Here is a 21,379-nt window from a genome sequence, read left to right as displayed (position 1 = left end):
GAAGCACAAGCTAGAATATGCTAGTACTAAAAAATTCCTTGTGGAAAAATTCTTATATTATAAGATGATTGACACCAAGTTGGTAGTCAATTAGATAGAAAAATTGCAAATTGTCATCAATGATTTACAAAGTGAAGGATTGGACATCAATGAGCCATTCCAAGTTGCTGCTGTGATTGAGAAGTTGCCTCCTTCGTGGAAGGACTTCAAATGTTATCTCAAACACAAGTGAAAGAAATTATCCATGGAAAACCTTGTGGTAAAATTCCAAATAGAAGAGGATAACAAAAAAGGAGATAAATCTTTGCTAGAAGTTGAAGCCACGGCTCACATTACTGAAGTTTCAAAACATAAACCCAAGAAGTAGAGTTTCAAGAAGAAAAGTGTGAATCATAGGTCAAGGAATGATACTAGCAAGCACATTCAAGGCAATTGTTGGGTTTGTGGTAAAAATAGTCATACTGCTACAATGTGTAAGCACAAGAAGGGACAAAGTTCCAACAATCAAGCCAATTTCGTGGAAAATGACAATTTGGTTGGCATCATTTCTGAGGTAAATATGGCTTTAGACACCAACGATCGGTGGATTGATACTAGTTCTACTAGGCACATTTGTAAGAACAAGTCATTGTTCATTACATATGAGAAACTAGATAGCAACGATAAGCTGGACATGGGAAATGCTTCAATGGCCTCAATGGAAGGAAAATGAAAGGTTCTGCTGAAATGGACATCTGAAAAGATACTTACCATTAATGACGTATGGCATGTGCCAAAGATTCGAAAGAATCTAGTGTCAAGAACCCTACTTAACAAAAATGGGTTCAAGCTTGTATTTAAGTCAGATAAATTTATTTTGGCAAATGAGATATGTAAGAGGGAAAAGGCTATCTGGGTGATGACATGTTCAAATTGAATGTACTGGCACAAATGCCAAAGAATAATAATAATAATAATAATATCAACTCTTCTGCTTATAATGTTGAGTTGTATAATGTATGACATTCTAGATTGTGACATGTCAATTATCGTTCTTTAAATGGAATGGTAAACTTAGAACTATTGTCGAATTTTAACATTGATAATAGACATAAATGTGAAGTTTGTGTTGAATCAAAATTTACTAGAAAGTCATTTTCATCTGTGGAAAGAAGTAATGATTTACTTGTTAATCCACAGTGATGTATGTGACATGAAAAGTACTCCCAAACAAGGTGGTAAGAGACACTTTGTCATATTCATTGATGATTGTAGTAAATATTGCTATGTATATTTATTACATAGGAAAGATGAAACCTTTAATGTTTTTAAACATATAAGGCAGAAGTTGAAAGTCAACCTAAGAAGAAAGTAAAGGTGCTCATATCAGATAGAGGTGGTGAATATGAATCATCATCGCTTTATGAATTATGTGAAATTAATGGTATAATCCATCAAACTACTGTACCTTATACACCACAACAAAACGGTGTAGCTGAAAGAAAGAATTGAACTTTAAAGGACATGGTTAATTGTATGTTAAAAAGTTTAGGTTTACCTCACAATTTGTGGGGGGAAGCTTTGTTGATAGCAAATTTTTTACTAAATAGAATTCCACAAAAGAAGACTAATAAATCGCCTTATGAAGTGTGGAATGGAAAGTTATCCTTGTATAAAATGCTGAAAGTGTGGGGGTGTTTGGCAAAGGTACAAGTTCCTTTACCAAAAAGGATCAAACTTGGGCATAAGACAATTGATTGTGTCTTTATAGGCTATGCAACGCATAATGCTGCTTATAGATTCATGGTGATTAAATCAGAAATATCTAATATCAATACTAATAACAGAATGGAACCTATTGAAGCTGAATTCTTTGAAGACATTTTTCTTTTAAAGGAGGAAGAACATAAAATTACTGGTACTAAAAGAATTAATGAGGCTAGCTCTTCGAAAGGTCAAGACGATCAAAATACTGAGTTTAAACCTAAAAGAAGCAAAAGAGCTAAGAAAGCTACTTCTTTGGACTTGATTTAATAACTTATATGATAGAAGATGAGCCTCAAAGTTTTCATGGAGCTGTATCATCTCCCGATGCACCTTATTGGAAGGAAGCTATCAATAGTGAGCTAGAATCCATTTTACAGAACAATATATGGTATTGGTTGATTTACCTTCTGGAAGTAAACCAATTGAGAGTAAATAGATTTTTAAGAGAAAGTTAAAGGTTGATGACACTATTGATAAGTACAAAGCCCGATTGATAGCTAAAGGCTTTCGTAAAAAAAAAAAGGGCTAGATTTCTTTGATACCTATTCTCCAGTGACAAGGATTACATCTATAAGGATGTTAATTGCAATATCAACTTTACAAAATTTTGAAAATACACCAAATGGATGCAAAAACTATATTTTTAAATGGAGATTTAGATAAAGAAATTTATGAAACAACCTGAAGGGTTTGTTGTTAAAGGACTTAAAGACAAAGTTTGTAAACTTGTTAAGTCTCTTTATGGGTTGAAACAAGCACCTAAACAATGACATGAAAAGTTTGATCACACTATGTTATCAAATGAATTTAGGATAAATGAGTGTGATAAATGTGTCTATGTTAAAACCATAGATCAAGAGTATGTCATTGTTTGCTTGTATGTGGATGATATGCTAATAATGGACACAAATAGAAATGTTATTGATTTCACTAAAAGGATGTTGAAATCAAACTTTGATATGAAAGATCTTGGTCTTGCAGATGTTATCCTTGGAATTCAAATAATAAGAAATCCAAGTGGATACATACTTTCTCAATCTCATTATATAGAGCAAGTATTGAGAAAATTTGATCATTTTGAGAGTAAGCTGGTTGCTACTCCATTTGATCCAAATTGTAATTTGAAGAAAAATAATGATGAAGGTGTGTCTTCTCTAAAATATTCTAGAGTTATTGATAGCTTAATGTACACAATGAATTGTACCTGATATTGCCTATTTAGTAGGAAGGTTAGCAAGATACTTCAGCAATCTTAGGCATGATCATTGGAATAGTTAGTTAGAATTCTAAGGTACTTGAAGTACACTCTAGACTATGGATTGCATTATACGAGGTATCCACATGTGCTCGAAGGATTTAGTGATGCTAATTGGATTTCTGATAGCATGGAGACTAAATCAACGAACGAGTATCTTTTTACCTTAGGTGAAGCAGTTGTATCATGGAAATCTTCAAAAAAGACGTGTATAGCATGTTCTAGTATGGAATCAGAGTTTATAGCTCTTGATAAAGCAGGAGAAGAAGCTGAATGACTCTGAAATTTTCTTGAAGATCTTCCATTGCAGCCAAAGCCTGTAAATGTAATATGTATTTATTGTGACAATTTAACGACTTCTATGGGAGCCAAGAATAATGTCTATAATAGTAAATCACGAAATATTAGATGCATGCATAATTTGATAAGGCAATTGCTCTCTAATGGAGTAATTTCCATTGATTATGTGAAGTCGAATGAGAATATTACAGATCCTTTGACGAAAGGACTGTCAAGAGAGAAAGTCACATATACATTGAGGGAAATGGAGCTAAAGCCTATAAAATGAGTTATCTGGTGGTAACCTAACTCAGTTGACTAGAGATCACAAGATCTAGGTTCAATAGACAAATTAGTTAGATAATTCATAGTTGACACACTAAGAAACTTATAGTTTCTTCCCATTTCTATGATGATTTAGAGTGCGTGATTTGTTGATGTCAAGGTTATATTGATATCTTGGTTTACAAAGGAGTAGTGATAGGATGCTCTTAATCAATATTACCTATATGAGAGTAGAAGTGGGGTCGTTTTTACGAGAGCTTTTTGAATGTCTTAAGTTCTCTAAAGCTCTTATGAATTCAAGATTTTGTCTATGACCAAAATGGACACAAAAGTATAGAACTCAAAAATACAAGACAAGTTGTGTATGATATCTATTGTCTCAATTCACCAATGAGAATGATAGTTCCAGAGTTTAGTCTCACTATTTCTTTGGTAAATTCGATGGATATTCACTAAGGAAGGTTCAAGTCCAGAAGACACCTATCCTTATGCATAGCTTGTCTGTTTGCTCTCAACGATTTTTCTTGATTTTTCTCATTTTTTTTTTATGTGGGGGATTGTTGGATATATATAGTGAAAGAAAGTGAAAGTTTGGTGAAGATTTGAAATATAAAATGAATTTAATTGTGTAGATTAAATTCATTGTTTAGAAACTTTCAAACTGAATTGAAATCTCAAATTAAAATGATGTTTAATATATAAATTTAATATGTACGAAAGTTAAATAAAGTTAAATTTGTAGTTTTTTTCAATTTGAATGAGTTATGTTTGATTTTTGTCAAGTAACAACTCAATTGAGTTAAATTTGACAAATGTCTCAATTTTTGTATTTATTTGATTTTATTTTATAATTTGGACAGTTACTAAGTTGCTAGCCTATAAATAGCAACTTGGTTCTTCATTTGTAGCATCCCACTCCAAATTGAAGAATTTTTTGCTTTCTTTCTTTCTTTCTTTCTTTTGTTCTTGAGTTGAGTTGAGAGAAACTATTCAAAAGTTCTGTTAGATCCGAGTAGTTTGAGGTTGTAATTCTACCGGAGTTAGTCGTTATATCTTGCTGAGATAATTGGTGTAGTCTGCTTGCAATTCGTGCAGAGCGAATAATTGTCTTTAGGACAACGCTTATTGGAAGCGTGTCTCAACTACGTTTTGAGTCTCTAAAGGTTTTGAAGTTCTTTCAAATCTTTGGTTATTTTCATATCTAAACATGTTACACCATGTGGCTTTCGTTTGAGTTTGAATATCATACATTGAATGTATTGTTTCTAGTAATTGAGGTGTAATCAGTTTACTAGTTTATTTAGTTCTATATATACCATTTTCTCCCGATAGGCAATTGCACATTTAAAAATAATAATAATGGTAAAATGAAGTAATACAATATTTCAAACAAGAAAAGAAATCATTTTAATTAGAAGATATATTACCATTTTGTTTTTGGTAAAGTTATAGTTTATCCAAAAACCTTTAACATTGAGAAATGATTAATTGAGAAGGTCTCATGACTTGTAGAAAACCTTCCAAACTTTCACAAGCTAACAAAGTTTTACATATAATTTCCAAAATTCTTTGGCCTTGATATGATTAAATTTAAAAACATCTCATGACTTGTGAAAAAAAAGCTTTCAAATCTTTCGCAAGCTACCAAACGAAAGGCAGACCAATTGTTTGGGTACAAAAGATGGGTGCGGTGTGTCACAATCGCTCTTTCAGAAGCTTCTCTTAGCGATTGTGCGGCACTTGTTCCCACTCACGAACAAGCCAGCCAACTCGATTACGGACTGCCGATGGCACACCGAGTGCCTCTTGCAACCTCCACCCCCCGTTTTAGGGAAAACGGTTTTAGAAAACGGGTTTGGAGAAAAGGTTTTCGTAAGAAGATTTGTGAGTGTGAATAAAGAGAGAAAGATTGTAGTAGACTAGAAAGCAATAAGCAACAACAACGGCTTTATAGAGTACTACTCCGGGTATGAGGAAATGATGGTTAGTCTTATCCCCATATAGTGCATTCTGTACAAAAAGCCAACTGGCGCCCTTGCATATGCAAAAGGGCGAGTGGTCACTTACAATGAAAATGTAAAGAAAGCAAGCTAACTAAACTAATACAATACAGGACATGAAAATATGCTAGAAGGGGGTTGGATTGGGCATGCGGCCATGGGCAACAGGCCCTGGACAAGCATGACCGTTACACGGTGCAACCATAGTTGAAATTTCCTATAGGCTCCAAATTTTAGTACGAGGAAATTTCGATTTTCTACCAATATTTTCAAATTTTCATTAAAATTTTGATTTTTTTGATTTTTTGATTTTTTTTTTAGCAATAGCTAAAAAAAAAGTTCGAGGAAAGTTATTTCTCTTTTACCACAAAAAATCTTTATTTTCAAGAAACCACATATTTTCATTCAAATATTTTCCATTAAATTTTCACATCATTTCATCTCAAACTTGATTGAATGTGAGTTCTCTAATATTCCTCTCATTTTCTCTTAATCTCTATCAATTTATAGAGTTTTCTTTTTCTTCTTTCTAAGAGGGAGCATTGGTCGGGCGGGTCAGTTTTCTATGAAAACCGCCACCGAAACCACCCTCTTCTGTTTATAAAAGTCAAAATCGCTCATCAAAAAAATTTTGCTTAAATCGATCGGTCGGTTTTCTATGAAGTTTTTTCTTTTACATTATGTTGTGTTACGTTTATTGTTTTGTTTTTTATATTTTTCTTATGTTTAATGTTATGATTTTTCTATTTTTATTATGTTATATTATGTCAATTTTATACTGTAATTAGTTTCCAACATTTGATTCTATAAAAAAATTCAAATATTTGATATTTTTTGTAATTTTTTTTCAATTTTTTTTTTTTAATTTCTACCATTGCATCAATATTTACATAGATATTTTATAATATACATCTAAATGTTGTCTTGCTTTATATAAATAATTATTAAAAATGGTCAATTATAGTTTAATTCAGCCATAATCAAAATTTCATTAACTAATTATAACAATTTCCTTAAAGTTTCTCGAAATTTTCATCGATATTTCTCTAAAATCGGGACCTCAATATTTTTATCGACATCAATATTTCAAACCTTGGGTACAACTAATATTTTTCAAAATAAGTAAGAAAATTAATATTAAAAGTAAAGATTTTGTTTCTATAAGAGGATTGATATTACTCCTTATTATATGAACAAATTTTTATATAAATTTTTTCCATTAGAACGTGGATATAATATTAAATCTTCTTTCGCACCCACGTTCAAATTCTCTTACAATGTCAATTGGTGATTCAACAAATTTCTTTTTTCTTTTTTTTTTCTTTTTTTTTGCTTCTTTTTTCTTTACTAATATCTAGTTATATAATATAGGGTAGGATTAAGACAAAAAGCCATGGTTCAGTTTCCATTCTTTGTCCATAAAAATAGTCATTAATTAATAGGTAACCAAAAGAAGCAAAGAAAGAAAAGAAAAAAACAAAAAAAAAGCAGCTTTACATTGTAACAAAAACTCTATTGATCATTTGAGAGAAATGCAAGGTTTAGGTCAAACAAGATGCCATATAAAACAGTGTGGGTTTTGTAAAGGACACATTCTTAAGACCCAAGTTATATTTACATTGAGCTTAACTTCAATTTTAAATTTTAAAATACAATTGATATATTTAAATGAGTTATAATTATTCTACTGTATTATTTGAGCTTAATTTCAATATAATTGTAGGGGACTAGGTGTGGTAGGTTGCAAATTGCTTTATATGATTTTTTTTAATAAAAATTATTTTAAAACTCTCATCTTACAAACATTTGACTACTCTTCTCTTCAAACTTGTTCTCTCCTGACCCAAAAATTTGATTCCCTAATTGAATGATGTGATTTTCTATGTTTAATAATTAGAGTGAAACTAGTTTCTATTGAGTGTCGGGATTTTAAAATATTACATTTCTATTCTTAAATAATTGTTTAATTTTATTTTGGTCTTTAATTTCAAAATGTAACATTTTTACTTTTCAATTTTGAGTTTAGTTTTTAATTGGTCTCTAAGTTTCAAAAGTATACACTTATACCTTTGAATTTTCACTGATACTCACATTGGTTTCTCGTGTAACTATTAGTTAATTAGTATAAAATAATTATGAAATAAATTTTTAAAATTATTTTAACAATGATGAAAATTTAGTGAAAACTAATTAATTATATTATTTTTTTATTCTTATAAATTAATTAATAAACATTTACCCTAATGATTGAAGAGCTTATTTATTGAAAATGGATAAAAATGTAAATCTTGAAATAGAACCAAATCAAAACAAAACTCAAAACTTAAAATTCAAGGTAAAAATGTAACAATTTGAAATTTAAGGATTAAATGAAAATGAAACTCAAAATTCAAAGTTAAAAATGTAATAATTTGAAATCAAAGATTAAATAAAAATAAAACTCAAATTCAGAAGTAAAAGTGTAATTACATTATGTTTGATAGAGATAAAATGAAAATGAGACCTAAAATTTAGGGACAAAAGCATATTCTTTTTTTCTAAAATATAAAGACATACAATACTAATTTCAAATTCATGTATATTTTGATTCCCTATATTCAATTAAGAAGTTGATCTTGCCAAACAGAATTACTAAACAAATAGTATAAATAATGACAATATAACATCTCTTTTCCCTTATAATATGCAAGTTTTCTCTTATGATAATGATTTTATATATTGGTAGAAAAATAATAACCCTTCAAATTGAACTTTATGATTTTTTTTAAAAAAAAAAAAAAAAGAAAAAAAAGAAAAAAAAAAAGTGGGGTTGATCCACATCTTTGAATCAAAGAAACAAAGTTTCTTTAACTTAAAATGAACATTAAAACTAGTAAATTATCTTTGTCATATATAAGAATTAAACCACCTCTTGCAAAATTATTAATATTGCAAACCCCAAGATCAGCCCTTGGTTAGAGCACAGAGCCATAAAAAAAAAATTACAAAAGTTATTTTAATAATGTGGGTTGTTTTCTATGTTGTTCCTTAAAAATTGAAGCCAAAAAACAATATAATGTAGGTAAGCTATCCCATTTTGCCCTAAAAACTAGTGCTTTGTGAGTTGTGCTTTGTCTCTCTGTCAAACATATTATACTTAATAATTTTAAGCATTTACATATAACCAAAATAAAACAAAACATTATTATTATTGTTATTATTATTATTATTAGGAGAAATTTTTGAACAAGATTTTCTAAATTAAAATTTATTTTTCATTAGTGGAGTGGTTGGGTTTTTTTGATTTGTGTTTGGTTTCCATGTTTGATTCCTTTAAAACCGGATTTATTTATTTATTTATTTATTTATTATAGTACAAAACAAATGCATGCTTATATTTATGTCTTGTTCCACTTCCTATTATTTGCCAAAAGAACAGACAGAATACAAGGGACTTGAAGCTAAAAAGCTTGTACAATAACTTCCCAAATAATAATATGTTTTAATTTGTTTCCTTGGTATTTGTATTTGGTTTTCAATCAAAACCTACTTTTCTTATTCCCCATGAGGCCTTTTCTTGTTGTTTTTTCAACTTTCAATGTGTTTGAATGCTTTAAAAAAAAGAGTTTAAAAGCTAGATTGAAAAAAGGATCAGTGTTGGACTCACAACTTTAGAAAAAATTTGGTTCGTATGTTGAATAATTTTGTGTATATATAACACATGTATGAATTCAATTCAGGAATGGAACTTTTTACGTTTTGGGTTCATATAGTTCTTTTTCTTTTTCTTTATTTTTTCGGTTAAATTATAAGTTTTGTCTCGAACTATCGAGTCTATGTCTATTTAATCTCTAAACTTTTAAAATGAGTACGTATCCTTTTATATGTTTAGTACGTTAAACTTCTAAAATTCATGTCTAATGAATTTCTTGACTTTTCATTTTCTATCTAACTCGTCGTTGGTCTATTTGATATTTAAAGAAAAAAATTATTGATCTACTATATAAACACAAAATTGCTAAGTTAGAGTTCTATTAGACGTAAAATTCAAATTTGTATCTATTAGATTAATTAATGTTTTTATAAATTTTGTATATGATAGGATCTATTAGTAATAAGTATTTAAATTTTAGGAATTTGAGAGACGCGAAATTAAAAGTTCAAAGATCGACTGTTAAACACTTTTGAGAGTTAAAATCAAAATATAAAAAAGAAAAAAAAAAAGAATTCTATATTTGTTCATGTGTGGTGTGTGTTTGATTGGAAAAATTATCATTTTATAAAATTGGCATATAGCTTGGAAAATTAGGTTCTAGATATTTTTTTACTATCATAATAATAAAAGATGGAGATTAAACCTACGATTTCGATGTTTATGATAATAATGTTCTGATTGGCAAATTTAATTGGAAGCCTTTATTAGTTTGTGAGATTAGAGTAAATATATAACTTGGGATGAATTAAATTATATACCAAAAAGTAAGTATAATTTACCTAATATAGCTTCAAACACCATCTGAAAAAATTAAAGTATATGGTCAAACATCCTTTTTGTTAGAAAAAGTATTTGTGCTAAGCCCTAAACTTAAGATGAATGTTATTTTACTTTATGAGTGAAATTATATAATAGATACTTTTATTTTCTATTTTATTTTATTTTTATTTGAAATTATATATTGTGTTATAAATCACGATCTTCATCAACCCTCTTAATATTAAAATAAGTTTAGTTCAATGATAATTTACTATTTCTCTTATGATCGGAGCTAGTTCGAACTCTTTTACATCTATTTATTGTACTAAAAGGAAAAAAATCTCCTCATGAAATTCAAAAACCTACCAATTGAATAATTATTTAGGTTCTGTTTAGTAACCATTTTATTTTTTGTTTTTATTTTTGAAAATTAAGCTTATGAACACTACTTCCACCTCCAGATTTCTTCTTTTATTATCTACTTTTTACCGATGGTTTAAAAAACCAAGCCAAATTTTGAGAAATAAAAAAAAGAAGCTTTTAAAAAATTATTTTTATTTTTTGAATTTGACTAATAATTTAACTATTGTACTTAAGAAATATACAAATCATGATAAGAAATATAAATGATATAGATTTAATTTTTAAAAATAAAAACAAAAAACAAAATAGTTACTTACCAATCACTTTTAAATTATAAGTTCTATTTAGATAACTGTCATTATTGTTTTTATATGTCCTTAGACATTAAGTCCATGTCAAATAAACAAGTTGGATATCCGATTGAATTTGCAAAAATATGAAAACTCATCACCAAAAAGCCTTATGGCTTCAATTAGACAAGACGGAGGCTAAAAAAAAGGGAAATTTTTATAAATAAAAAAGGGTTAAAGAATCACTTCTGGTTCTTGAACTTTTTTTTTTAAAGTAACAATTTAATCCTTGAATTTTCGTTTGTAACGATTTAGTTCCTATACTTTCAATTTTATAACAATTTAATCCTTGAACTTTAATATGTAATAATTTAGTCATTCTACTCTCAAAATTGTAACAATTTAGTCCCTCGTGTAAAAGATTTGATCAAAATTAGATGTCAGTTTTTAATACTTTATGACGTAAACTTTGTATTTTGCAAAAAAATATTGAATCTCTAATTAGTTTATGATTTATTTATGCATGAAATCTCATTAAACCTTATCATTAATTTCTACAATAGGGACTAAATTGTTACAAATTTAAAGTACAATGACTAAATTGTTATACAGTAAAGTTCAGAGACTAAATTGTTACAAAATTTAAAGTATAAGGATTAAATTGTTATAAAGTAAAATTCAGGGACCAAATCGTTACTTCTATGAAAGTTTATGGACTAAAAGTGATTTTTAATCTAGAAAAAATGTCAAACAATTTACAAAAATAGCAAAACACATTAATAGATACTAATAGACTTTTATCAACCTCAGATTTCAGTGTCTATCAGTGATAAAAATTTATAGAAATCTTCTAAAATAATTAAATTTTGTTATTTTGTGTAAATAGTTTTCTTTATTTTTCTATTGTTGAAAATCCTCCAAAAAAATGGTAGAAAGAACTTGAAAAAATTTGCAACTTGCACAAAAATGGTAGAAATAGCTTGTGAGATGCACAATTTTCTGCCATTAATGACAAATTACAAGCTACAAATCTAATCACCACTTCGTTTTTCTTTTTGGGTTTTATTTTCTCTGTTCTTTTCTAGTTTTTTCCAGTTCACGCTTAAAGAGGAAGTGAAGGTTGACAAACAATGTCGTAGTCGTGAGATTGAGAACCAAATATTATCTCAAACGTTAATCAAAGAAGAAGAAAAATAGATAGATAGAGCACACCGTAGAGAGAATCAAGAGAGTAAAAGAGTAGTTGTAGAAATCAAGAGAAATTGAACCTAAATATAATATACACAAACATAAACCTAGAAATGAAATTAAGATAGTGTTAAAAGAGAAATGATTAATGAGAGAGAATGGAAGAGATTGGTTCAACTTAGAAAATGATAAATTGTAGAAGAAGAGAGAAGGTGAAGATGATGAAAAATTCAAATTTACAAAAGTGTTAGATATTATAATTAAATTTAACTTCACCTATCAGCTTAAGCTTTTGGGTCCGTTTTAAGGAAAAAAAAATCAAACAAAGACTATGAGAGAGAATAAGGAACAACACACTCTAATCTACCCAACTTGCTTATTTGATGGATGCATCATCTTATGAAAATATGTCAAATCATCATTCCGTTAAGTTTTTAACAAAATATTAGTCTAAAATAGACATTTTTCTAAAGTTTAGAGATTAAAGCTGTCAAAATAGAACCAACCTTAAAATTTATGAACAAAAATAGTATTTTAGAAAAAAAAAGAGAGAGAGAAGCTAAGGTCTTAAGGTCTTCTATTCAGACCTATTCTAAAATATATATTAAAAAAATCTATGAAAATAACTATTATTATTATTATTATTATTTTGGTTTGCTTTCTTTCATGTGAGTTAGAATGGATCATCAATCATTAATTTATTTTTTGAAGTAATTTTATCATAGTGACTAATATGAGCGTAGTACAATTTGCATAGTATTTATACTATCGATTTCGAGATTAGAAGTTCGATTCTCCCACTTCATACTTTAATTACAATACCTTTGAAATAAAAAATTATCATAGTTCTTAACAATATTTGAAAACAAGAAAAGAAAGTTTTTGAAAGAATTTTTGAACAAGTCATCAGTGCTCATTTGGATCATTTGGTGAAGTTTTCATTCTTGATATCACCTTTATTAATTACCCTACAATTTTCTTTATTATAATAACCAACTTTTTTTACCATTAAGACTTCGAAATTGATAGCACAAATATTATATTAATTAAATTATGTTCATTTTGACAATATAATTTAACTGTTTAAAATATGTTCTCAACCAAAATGCCAATAATTTAAATTCCCACCTCACTTAATTGATGAACTAAAAAAAATAGTTTCGAAAGCTTTTGAAAATCTTAACCAAATTTGAATTTTTCAAAATATTAATAATCTTTTTTTTTAAAAAAAAATGTCTAGAAAACATCACAAGTAAAAAATTGAAATGAATTGAAAACTAAACAAAAGAAAGCTAGCATGAACCTGTATATCATTTTTAAAAATAAAATTATTATATGAACTTAAAAACCAATATGAGAAGTATAGCTTCTAGTTTATTTAGTTGTGTCGTTTCATCGATTTGATTATAATTTAGTAGATAAGACATAGATTACTATATTTTCTATTGATGTTTGATAAATTTTATTCCTCACTTCCACGATTGTCAAATTAAAAAGAAAATCGATCTTCTTTTCAATTCAAAAATATTCCTACAAAAAATAATTATCCTTATATAATCTAGACGCTAGTATTTCAATGTCAAATCAATGATTCCACTAAACACTTCATCTTATTATACAATTGGTAAACACAAAACACAAATTTCAAACATCACAGTCACAATATATAAACAATTCAATTGAAGAAACAATAAGGTATTAATATTGACAAAACTTTCAATCATAATATGTAATTTAAATTGCCTCATGCTATACATATATAAGGGTTTTAATAAGCCTTAGCTCTTCATTAGACCTAGCTATATAGTTCCCATATTAATATCTTTATTCATTATAGTTCCATTGAACAATGGCTGCTTTAAGTTGATATTGACAACACTAAATGAAGACAACCTCCCATTTTTTGTTGTTTCTAGTCAAAACCAATCAACTTTCTCTCTCTCTTCTATTTTTAACTTTGTTTATGATTTTTTTTTTTTTTGAAAAAAAAAAACTTTGTTTATGAAGCTAACAAAGCTCCATTTTTTTGTTTTCTTATACATAATTTCTAGAGATTTTTTTTTTCCTTCATAATTTCTCTCTCTCTCTCTCTATCTATTTTTTTTTTTCCTATTTTAACTTTGTCTATATGTGGCTTTCAAGAGGCTTCCTATTGAACATTGTGCTTAATGGGATTAAGAGTCCTTTAATTGTCTTTTCCTTCTCCCTTTTATTCTGCCTCTAATTACTCTTTAATAATTGCTTTGTAAAACCATATAAATTTATTTTTATCTTTTTTGTTTTCTGAAATTTTATTTTCTGTATAGTAACATATAAATTACACCCAAGAAAAATGCAACCCTATAGATTCAAAGAAAATTGCAAAAAAAAAAAAAAAAAAAAGGAAAAAAAAAACAACAACAAAAAAAAAAATAATGGAAGTGTAATTTATAAGGTTCTCAAAATTTAGAGCTTTATGTTTACGTAAATCCCAAAAAAAAAAAAACGTCAAATGTTCTTCTCAATAAATATTTATAGGGACAGTTGCAAATATGGTAATTACTTCCAAAGTTTTAATAGATATTGTTCAATACAAAAGAAATTGTAGATATAACAAAATCTAAATTCATCTCTTGAAGTCTATCTGTAGTAGACTATACCGTTAATAGGAATCTATCAACGATAAAATTTATCACAGATAGATTTTGTTACATTTGTAATTCTTTAAAAATATTGTTATACACTTAATAGCTTTAAAAGTGTTACCTATTATAATTTTTTATATTTTTAAAACAGTCTTGAATTTAATTTTTCCCCAATATATATTTTTTTCTTTTGATACAAATTATCATATAGATCAACCGATTATTTTATTACTCTACATATTCTAATTTTGGATGATATTTGTAAATTTACCCTTCATTTTTCAAGTTTCAATATTTTACTCTTATAATAATAATATTCAAGTGTATCTCTATTAACTAAATAATATTTTTCGATCCGACATTAAATTCTAACCATGGTTGAAAATAGAGATTTAATAAAAAGATTAAAATATTAAACATACAATTAATAATAGAATAAATATATATAGTACTTGAAAAGAAATCATAAATTGTACAAAAAAAAAAAAAGAAAAAAAAAGAGAGAATTAAACCAATGAAAAAAAAAAGTATATAAAAAACTAAAGATCTAATAGATCTAGACATAAATCAACACACACAATGATACAATAATAGAGATAAACTAAAAAAAGAAAAAAGAAAAAATATTTTGGAATTAGTAAGAGATGGGCATCAAAAGAGAGAGAGAAAAGAGGCAGCTAATTCAAGAAGAGATTAGTTAAGTTAAGCAAATTGGAGCACTTAAGCCAAGAAGATGAGTGGCAAATTGTTTAAATTTAGAATGGGAGACATAAAAACACCACCCATGTTCCTTCTTATATATCTTACTTCTCTTTATAAATATAAATATATATTTTTTAAAAAAAATTAAATAAATAATAAGCCTCCCAATTGACAAAATGTTGTGTAGTTCCCCAAGGAATAAATTTAATTAGTTTTATGTCCTTTGCTCCTTTGTGAAACTCCATAAATACTCATTTTATCTCGTCATGTTTGCCCTATTAATCCCTCTCTCCAAAGTTTCTCATTAAAAACCATTTATTCTTCATTACTAAGCCTCTTTCAAAGTTTTCAAGTCTTTTATGTCATCATGGTATTTTTTTTTTTTTTTTTTTAAATTTTCTCTCTAATTTCTTCTCTTTGGTTTTTGGTGGTTCAATTGATGATGGGGTTTTGTAATTTTTTTCTCTTAGGGAATTCAAAAGCCTGCATGGTTAGAAGCACTTTATAACCAAAAGTTCTTTGTGGGATGTTCATTTCATGAGACTGCAAAGAAGAATGAGAAGAACATTTGTTGTTTGGATTGTTGTATTAGTATTTGCCCTCATTGCTTGTCGTCTCACCGATTCCATCGTCTTCTTCAAGTTCGTCGATATGTTTATCACGACGTCGTTCGACTCGAAGATCTTCAAAAACTTATAGATTGCTCCAATGTTCAGGTTAGTATATATATTTGAAAAAATTATGTTTAATTCTCTTCCCTAGCTTTTTCTCTCTAATGTAATTGAGCTTAATTAATTTAGCTAATTTGAAGGTTTTGTTTGTAAATTTCTTAGCCTTATACCATAAATAGTGCCAAAGTGGTGTTCATCAAGAAGAGACCTCAAAATAGACAATTTAAAGGGTCTGGAAATTATTGCACTTCTTGTGATAGAAGTCTTCAAGAACCTTATGTCCATTGCTCTCTTGGATGCAAGGTATATAATTATGTTCATTTTTTTTTATTAAATTACAAATTTGGTCTTTTATAGTTGGAAGAAAGTTAAAATTTAGTCCTTTTAGTTTCAAAATAGTTAGAATTTCAATCCTTTATGATTTTCTGTTTACAAAGATTTTTTTTTATCAATTCATAAGGATGGATTCTAACTTTTAAATCATAAGGACTAAATTCTACTTTTCTCTTAACCAGACAATAAAAGAACCAAAATTTTGCAATTTAACCTGAGAGTTGATGAAATTAAGTTAGATTTTTTCATGAATTTAGGTGGATTTTGTGTTGAAGCATAAGAGAGACTTAACTTCTTACCTTAGATCATGCAATTCTCTCCCACTTAGTATGGATTTTTTAGTTCCACAAGAGGTAGGAGATGACGAGATGACAAACGAGACTCCTCGTTCGACGGTTGTGGACTACGACGAGCCAATGAGCTCGTCTTCAGGATCCGAGAACATGAGCATAGCTCAACCACCCATTGTTCGAAAGAAAAGAAGTGGTCTTTGTTTGTGTGGAAGATCAACTAGAAAGATATCTAGTGAAGACATAGCAACAAGTATGAGCATAAGTAGAAGGAAAGGCATCCCTCATAGATCTCCCTTGTGTTAACTAACACCCAAAAAAAAAAAAAAAAAAAAACCTTGCTTTAAATTAATTGGTAACTTTTTTTTGACAATTTGACTGAAATACCCCTTCACAATCCCACCTCTCTCTCTCTCTCTCTAGTATTGAAATTAGAGCTTACCTTAATTAATTAATCAATTGGTCGGGGGGTTTTGTCTTAATGGCATCACGTGGCTCCCAATTCCAAGTCATGGCTTGTGCAATTTTCTAATATATCATATTACAATATACTCATTTTATATAAGATTGTGTGATGCTCAAGAGATTTTCTTTTTTTTTTTCGTTCTAACATCTCGAGTAACATCAAGAGACGTTATGTTTCTTAGTTGGTTAAACTATAATTAGATTGATTAAGTTATTAAGAGACGTTTTAGCTATAAATTAATCCGTCCAAATTTGTGTTTGAATGCTAAAAGATGGTAAAAAATGAGTTTAATTATATAACTTATGGTTTAATTTGTAATTTTAATTTATAGAAAGTTGAATCTACGACTCTACGTGACAATAACAAATATATAGGTTAAATGTCCCAAACATTTTCTTAATTGTTGTTATCAAAAAGATGTTTTTATCCCTACTTTTGAGAGAAAATATTTAGTTTGAAATCTTGCTTTTCTTTTTTAAGTTTGAATCTTATTTCAATTTCTTAAATTTTTCACGTTATTCTATTTTGATCTTAAATATTTAAGATGTAGTCCGTGAGGATACATGTTTGTTCCATTTGATTTCTAAATTTTTAAAGTTTCTAATTTAGAGAAAAAAAAACATCAATTATGTAATTTCGATGTGTTAGCACGTTAACCTAATCGTGAATTCAAATCAAGTAGGTAAAGGACCATTATAAGAAAAAATAAATTTTACATATAGCAATAACTATTATGATTGTTTTTAAAAGTTTATGAACTAAAATAATTTTTTTTATATAATTTCAAGAATCAAAATAAAACAAACTTACAGCGAAAATTTTAAGATTGAAAATGATGATATAATGTATGAAACAATATTCTAAGCATCAAAGTGAGCTTGACTTAGTAGTATTGTCATGACTTGCTTTTTAAAAGATCGAAAGTTCAACCTCCATCCTTATAATTGTTATACGAAAAAATCAATATTATAAATAATAAATTAGGATTAAACTGTCAATCATTGACTTTTAATGTATTTACACGTACACACTTACACATAAATGTCCCTCAAAGAAAATAAATTAAGGAATAAAACCCCATGTTTTGACTGGTCAAATCCGTACTTAACACTTTTTTTTAATACTAGACTTAATGTAAATTAAAGAATAAAAATATTAGAGTTTGTTAAAATACAAAATTGGTTAAATTACTATTTTGGCCTTGGATTAAGTTTGGTTTTGAATTTGAATGGAATGACTTATCTAAAAATAATTTGTTTTGCACATAAGTACACTTATTTTCAATTAAACACTTAAGAGTCATTTTAAACAGATATTTCCAATGTGACATATTTTACAAAGGCGAACAATGAGTAGTTAATAACAAATAAATCACGAGAGAAAAAGGTTATTGGGTAAGAAATAACACATGTTTGGAATTCAAAATTTTAGGATGATTTGATAATTATTTTGTTCGATTTTTAGTTTTTGAAAATAATACTTGTTTCTTTATTTGTGGGTAAATTTCTCATCTTCTTTAAAACACTTAGTGGTTGTTTAGGATACTGAATTGAGATATGATGTTTGAAGTTCATATTATATGGAGTTTATATATCTGTGGAGTTTATATGTCTTGAAATGCAAAGTTATTTGGTCTGAGTTCATATGTTTGTGTTTGGGGTATAGAGTTAAGTTCATATAGTTGGAGTTTCTGGTGTAGTTTTTTAAACTCTAAATAATCTGATTTTATAATGACTTTTTGTTTTGAATTTTTTTTATTCAATAATTCTACCCATCTTTGCATTGAATAAAATATGGATTGCAATTTTGTTTTTGTTTTTTTTAATTTTTAAAGGTTTTCTTTATTTCTTTCTTTTTTTTTTTTGGTAATGAACAACAATTCACCCAATATATATTTTTTTTACAGAAATATAGTTAAATAAAGTGGAAAACCAAAGAGAAATCAAAACTTTATATTCCCAATTTTTCTCCATGAATTTCATCATCATCATCTTCTTGTTGTTCTTCTTTCTATTGTTGCTCTGAATTGAATCTCCCCTATCATTTTAGCAACCAATTAAATACCACCACATTTCTTCAACAATTTTACTTTCAATTTCTCCAAATTTGGAGGATCGGCAGAGAACAAATCTCCATTTCTCACTATTTCTTGCCAGAAAATATTACAAGAAAAAAATCACACTTTAGCTACATACATGCTTTTCTAAATATTATTAATACTCATTTGATATGTGAATTTAATTAAATAAAAATATATTTTACAAACTTCTACAATAAATATTACACTTAGTGTAGGTAAAATACTATTATATATATAATTAACAAGCTTACAACATACTTTAATAGTCATTGGTCTTATAATACTCGCAAATGGTTGTCAAAATTCATTATCAAAGATGATTTTCGCTAGAGTTTGTAGCTGAAGGTGGTTGTCGGAGCTTGAAGTTGCTCACATGAAGGTGGTATTAGAGTTGGTAGTCGAAGGTGGTTTTCGAAGTTCGGAGTTGGTCGCACAAAAGTGGTTTTCAAAGTTGATCATTGAAGAAGATCATCGCCGGAGTGTGTCGTCGGAGGTGGTTGTCGAAGCTTGAAATTGGTCTCATGAAGGTGGTATTGGAATTTGTTGCCGAAGTTTTGTCATCGGATGTGGTTGTTGAAGTCCGGAGTTGGTCGTCGAAGTTACTCGCTTGAAAGTGGTCGTCAAAGGTGATTTTCATCAAAGTTGTAGTTAGGTGGTTTTCAGAGCCTACGAAGGTGGTTGTCAGAGTTTGTTTGTCGGAGCCCAAAATTGGTTGTTGAAGTTGGGTTACTGAAGGTGGTTTTCGAAGTCTGAAATTGGTCTCGGGAGGTGGTTGTCGGAGCCTGGAGTATATTTCTAGAGTGTGGCAGCAATAGTCGCCGACAGTGGTCGATAGGTGGAGCCATTGGAAACATTAGAAGAAGGAAGAGTTGTGGTGAGTTGGTAAAATATACCGACTCAATTCTACCAACATTTAAATTGATGGACCAAACATTGAGTTGATGAGCCAAACACTCCTTTAGTTTTAAAAATCTAACCAGGTTTTCAAAAATAAAATAAGTTGACAATCAAACAAGAAAATTATAAGCAAAAGTAGCATTTAAACACAAAAAAAAAAAAAGAAAAAAAAATAGTTATCAAATGATGCCTATAAAATTTTTGGGAAAAAATTGAAAGAGAGATGAGAGTATTCTTCACAAATTGAGAAAAATTGTACATTAGGTCGATGTAATAGTAGGCAATCACTCAAATTGACTATATTAAAATCAATATCTAATTGGTACAAGTATATCCAATATTGATTATTGATTTTCTAGTATATTCAAGATCAACAAATTCCATTCAATCATAATTTATATTCTTATGGTTGTTTTAGAACAATAAAGGTGAAAAGATTCGAACCACAAATCTATAAGTCTCCAACACATAATATATATCAGTTGAGAATGTTCGCTTTGACCTATATTTTTGTGATTGGATATATTATTTCATTAAATTTTATATTAGGATAAAATTATGTATATATTGCATAATTTTATCATAATTGTATATACATGGTACAAGTTGCTCATTTTATATTTAGGACACACTTGGATGTGGGAGTTTGGGCCAAGTAAGTGGTTGGGCTTCTTTCCCATATTGATTGGAGAAGTTTTTGCCTTGATTTGGTCTTATTGGACCCCATGTGGGCTAGTTTCCAAGAGTGACAAAATTTCAATGAAACATTATTTTTGAAGCAAAAATTTTATATAATTATTACTCATAGGAGAATTTGAACTTTTCTGGATAAGTCATACTTACTCCCAATTGAAAATTTTATATATGAGATCTCTAATTTTATGCGGCTCATCAATTTAATCCTTTTCAAATTATTAATTTTGTTTAGTAATTATCCATAAATTCTTTTGGCTGTTAAATTACTTTTCATTATTTGGACCCATGTTCAAAACATTCAATTAACTTGATAACTTGAAAAATCCAATCAATCCAATCCGTATGGTTTGGATTGAACTATTAATTCATTTGAATTGGATTGGGTTCAACTGAATAAAAAATTTATAGATTGGATTGGTTTATGTATTAACAAAAAATTAATCTGAACCAACTTGAACTTACTCGAACTTATTATTAATATTAAAAAAATTTTTTTATTACTTTCAATACAATTATATATACATATATTTATTTAATTTTACTTAATTTCATGATTTGGTTTTAGATTATTTATTATCTACCAATTATTTAAAATAAAATTTTAACATTATGGTAATAAAATTTTCATAATAAAATTAAAATTGATTTGCTAATCTTGAATACTTAAACAAGTCTTTTACATATTAACATGTTACTTTTTTTAAAGTAAAAATTTAAATAATGACCCTAGTAACCCAAACAAATCCAACTCAAATATTTCA

The 21,379-nt window shown here is 28.0% G+C and overlaps 1 protein-coding gene across 1 annotated transcript; it reads left to right on the top strand.

The window, feature by feature from the left end:
• The first annotated feature begins 469 nt into the window (after positions 1–469).
• On the top strand, positions 470–16,785 carry LOC120079291. The gene is made up of 4 exons (XM_039033444.1): positions 470–553; positions 15,656–15,901; positions 16,019–16,159; positions 16,447–16,785. Exons 1-4 carry the CDS (start codon positions 470–472, stop codon positions 16,783–16,785), a joined length of 810 nt encoding a protein of 269 aa, XP_038889372.1.
• Positions 16,786–21,379: the final 4,594 nt, after the last annotated feature.

Source organism: Benincasa hispida, chromosome 6 (genome assembly GCF_009727055.1).
Source record: "Benincasa hispida cultivar B227 chromosome 6, ASM972705v1, whole genome shotgun sequence".
Lineage (NCBI taxonomy): Eukaryota > Viridiplantae > Streptophyta > Magnoliopsida > Cucurbitales > Cucurbitaceae > Benincasa > Benincasa hispida.
This window is presented reverse-complemented; position numbering and strand designations above follow the sequence as displayed.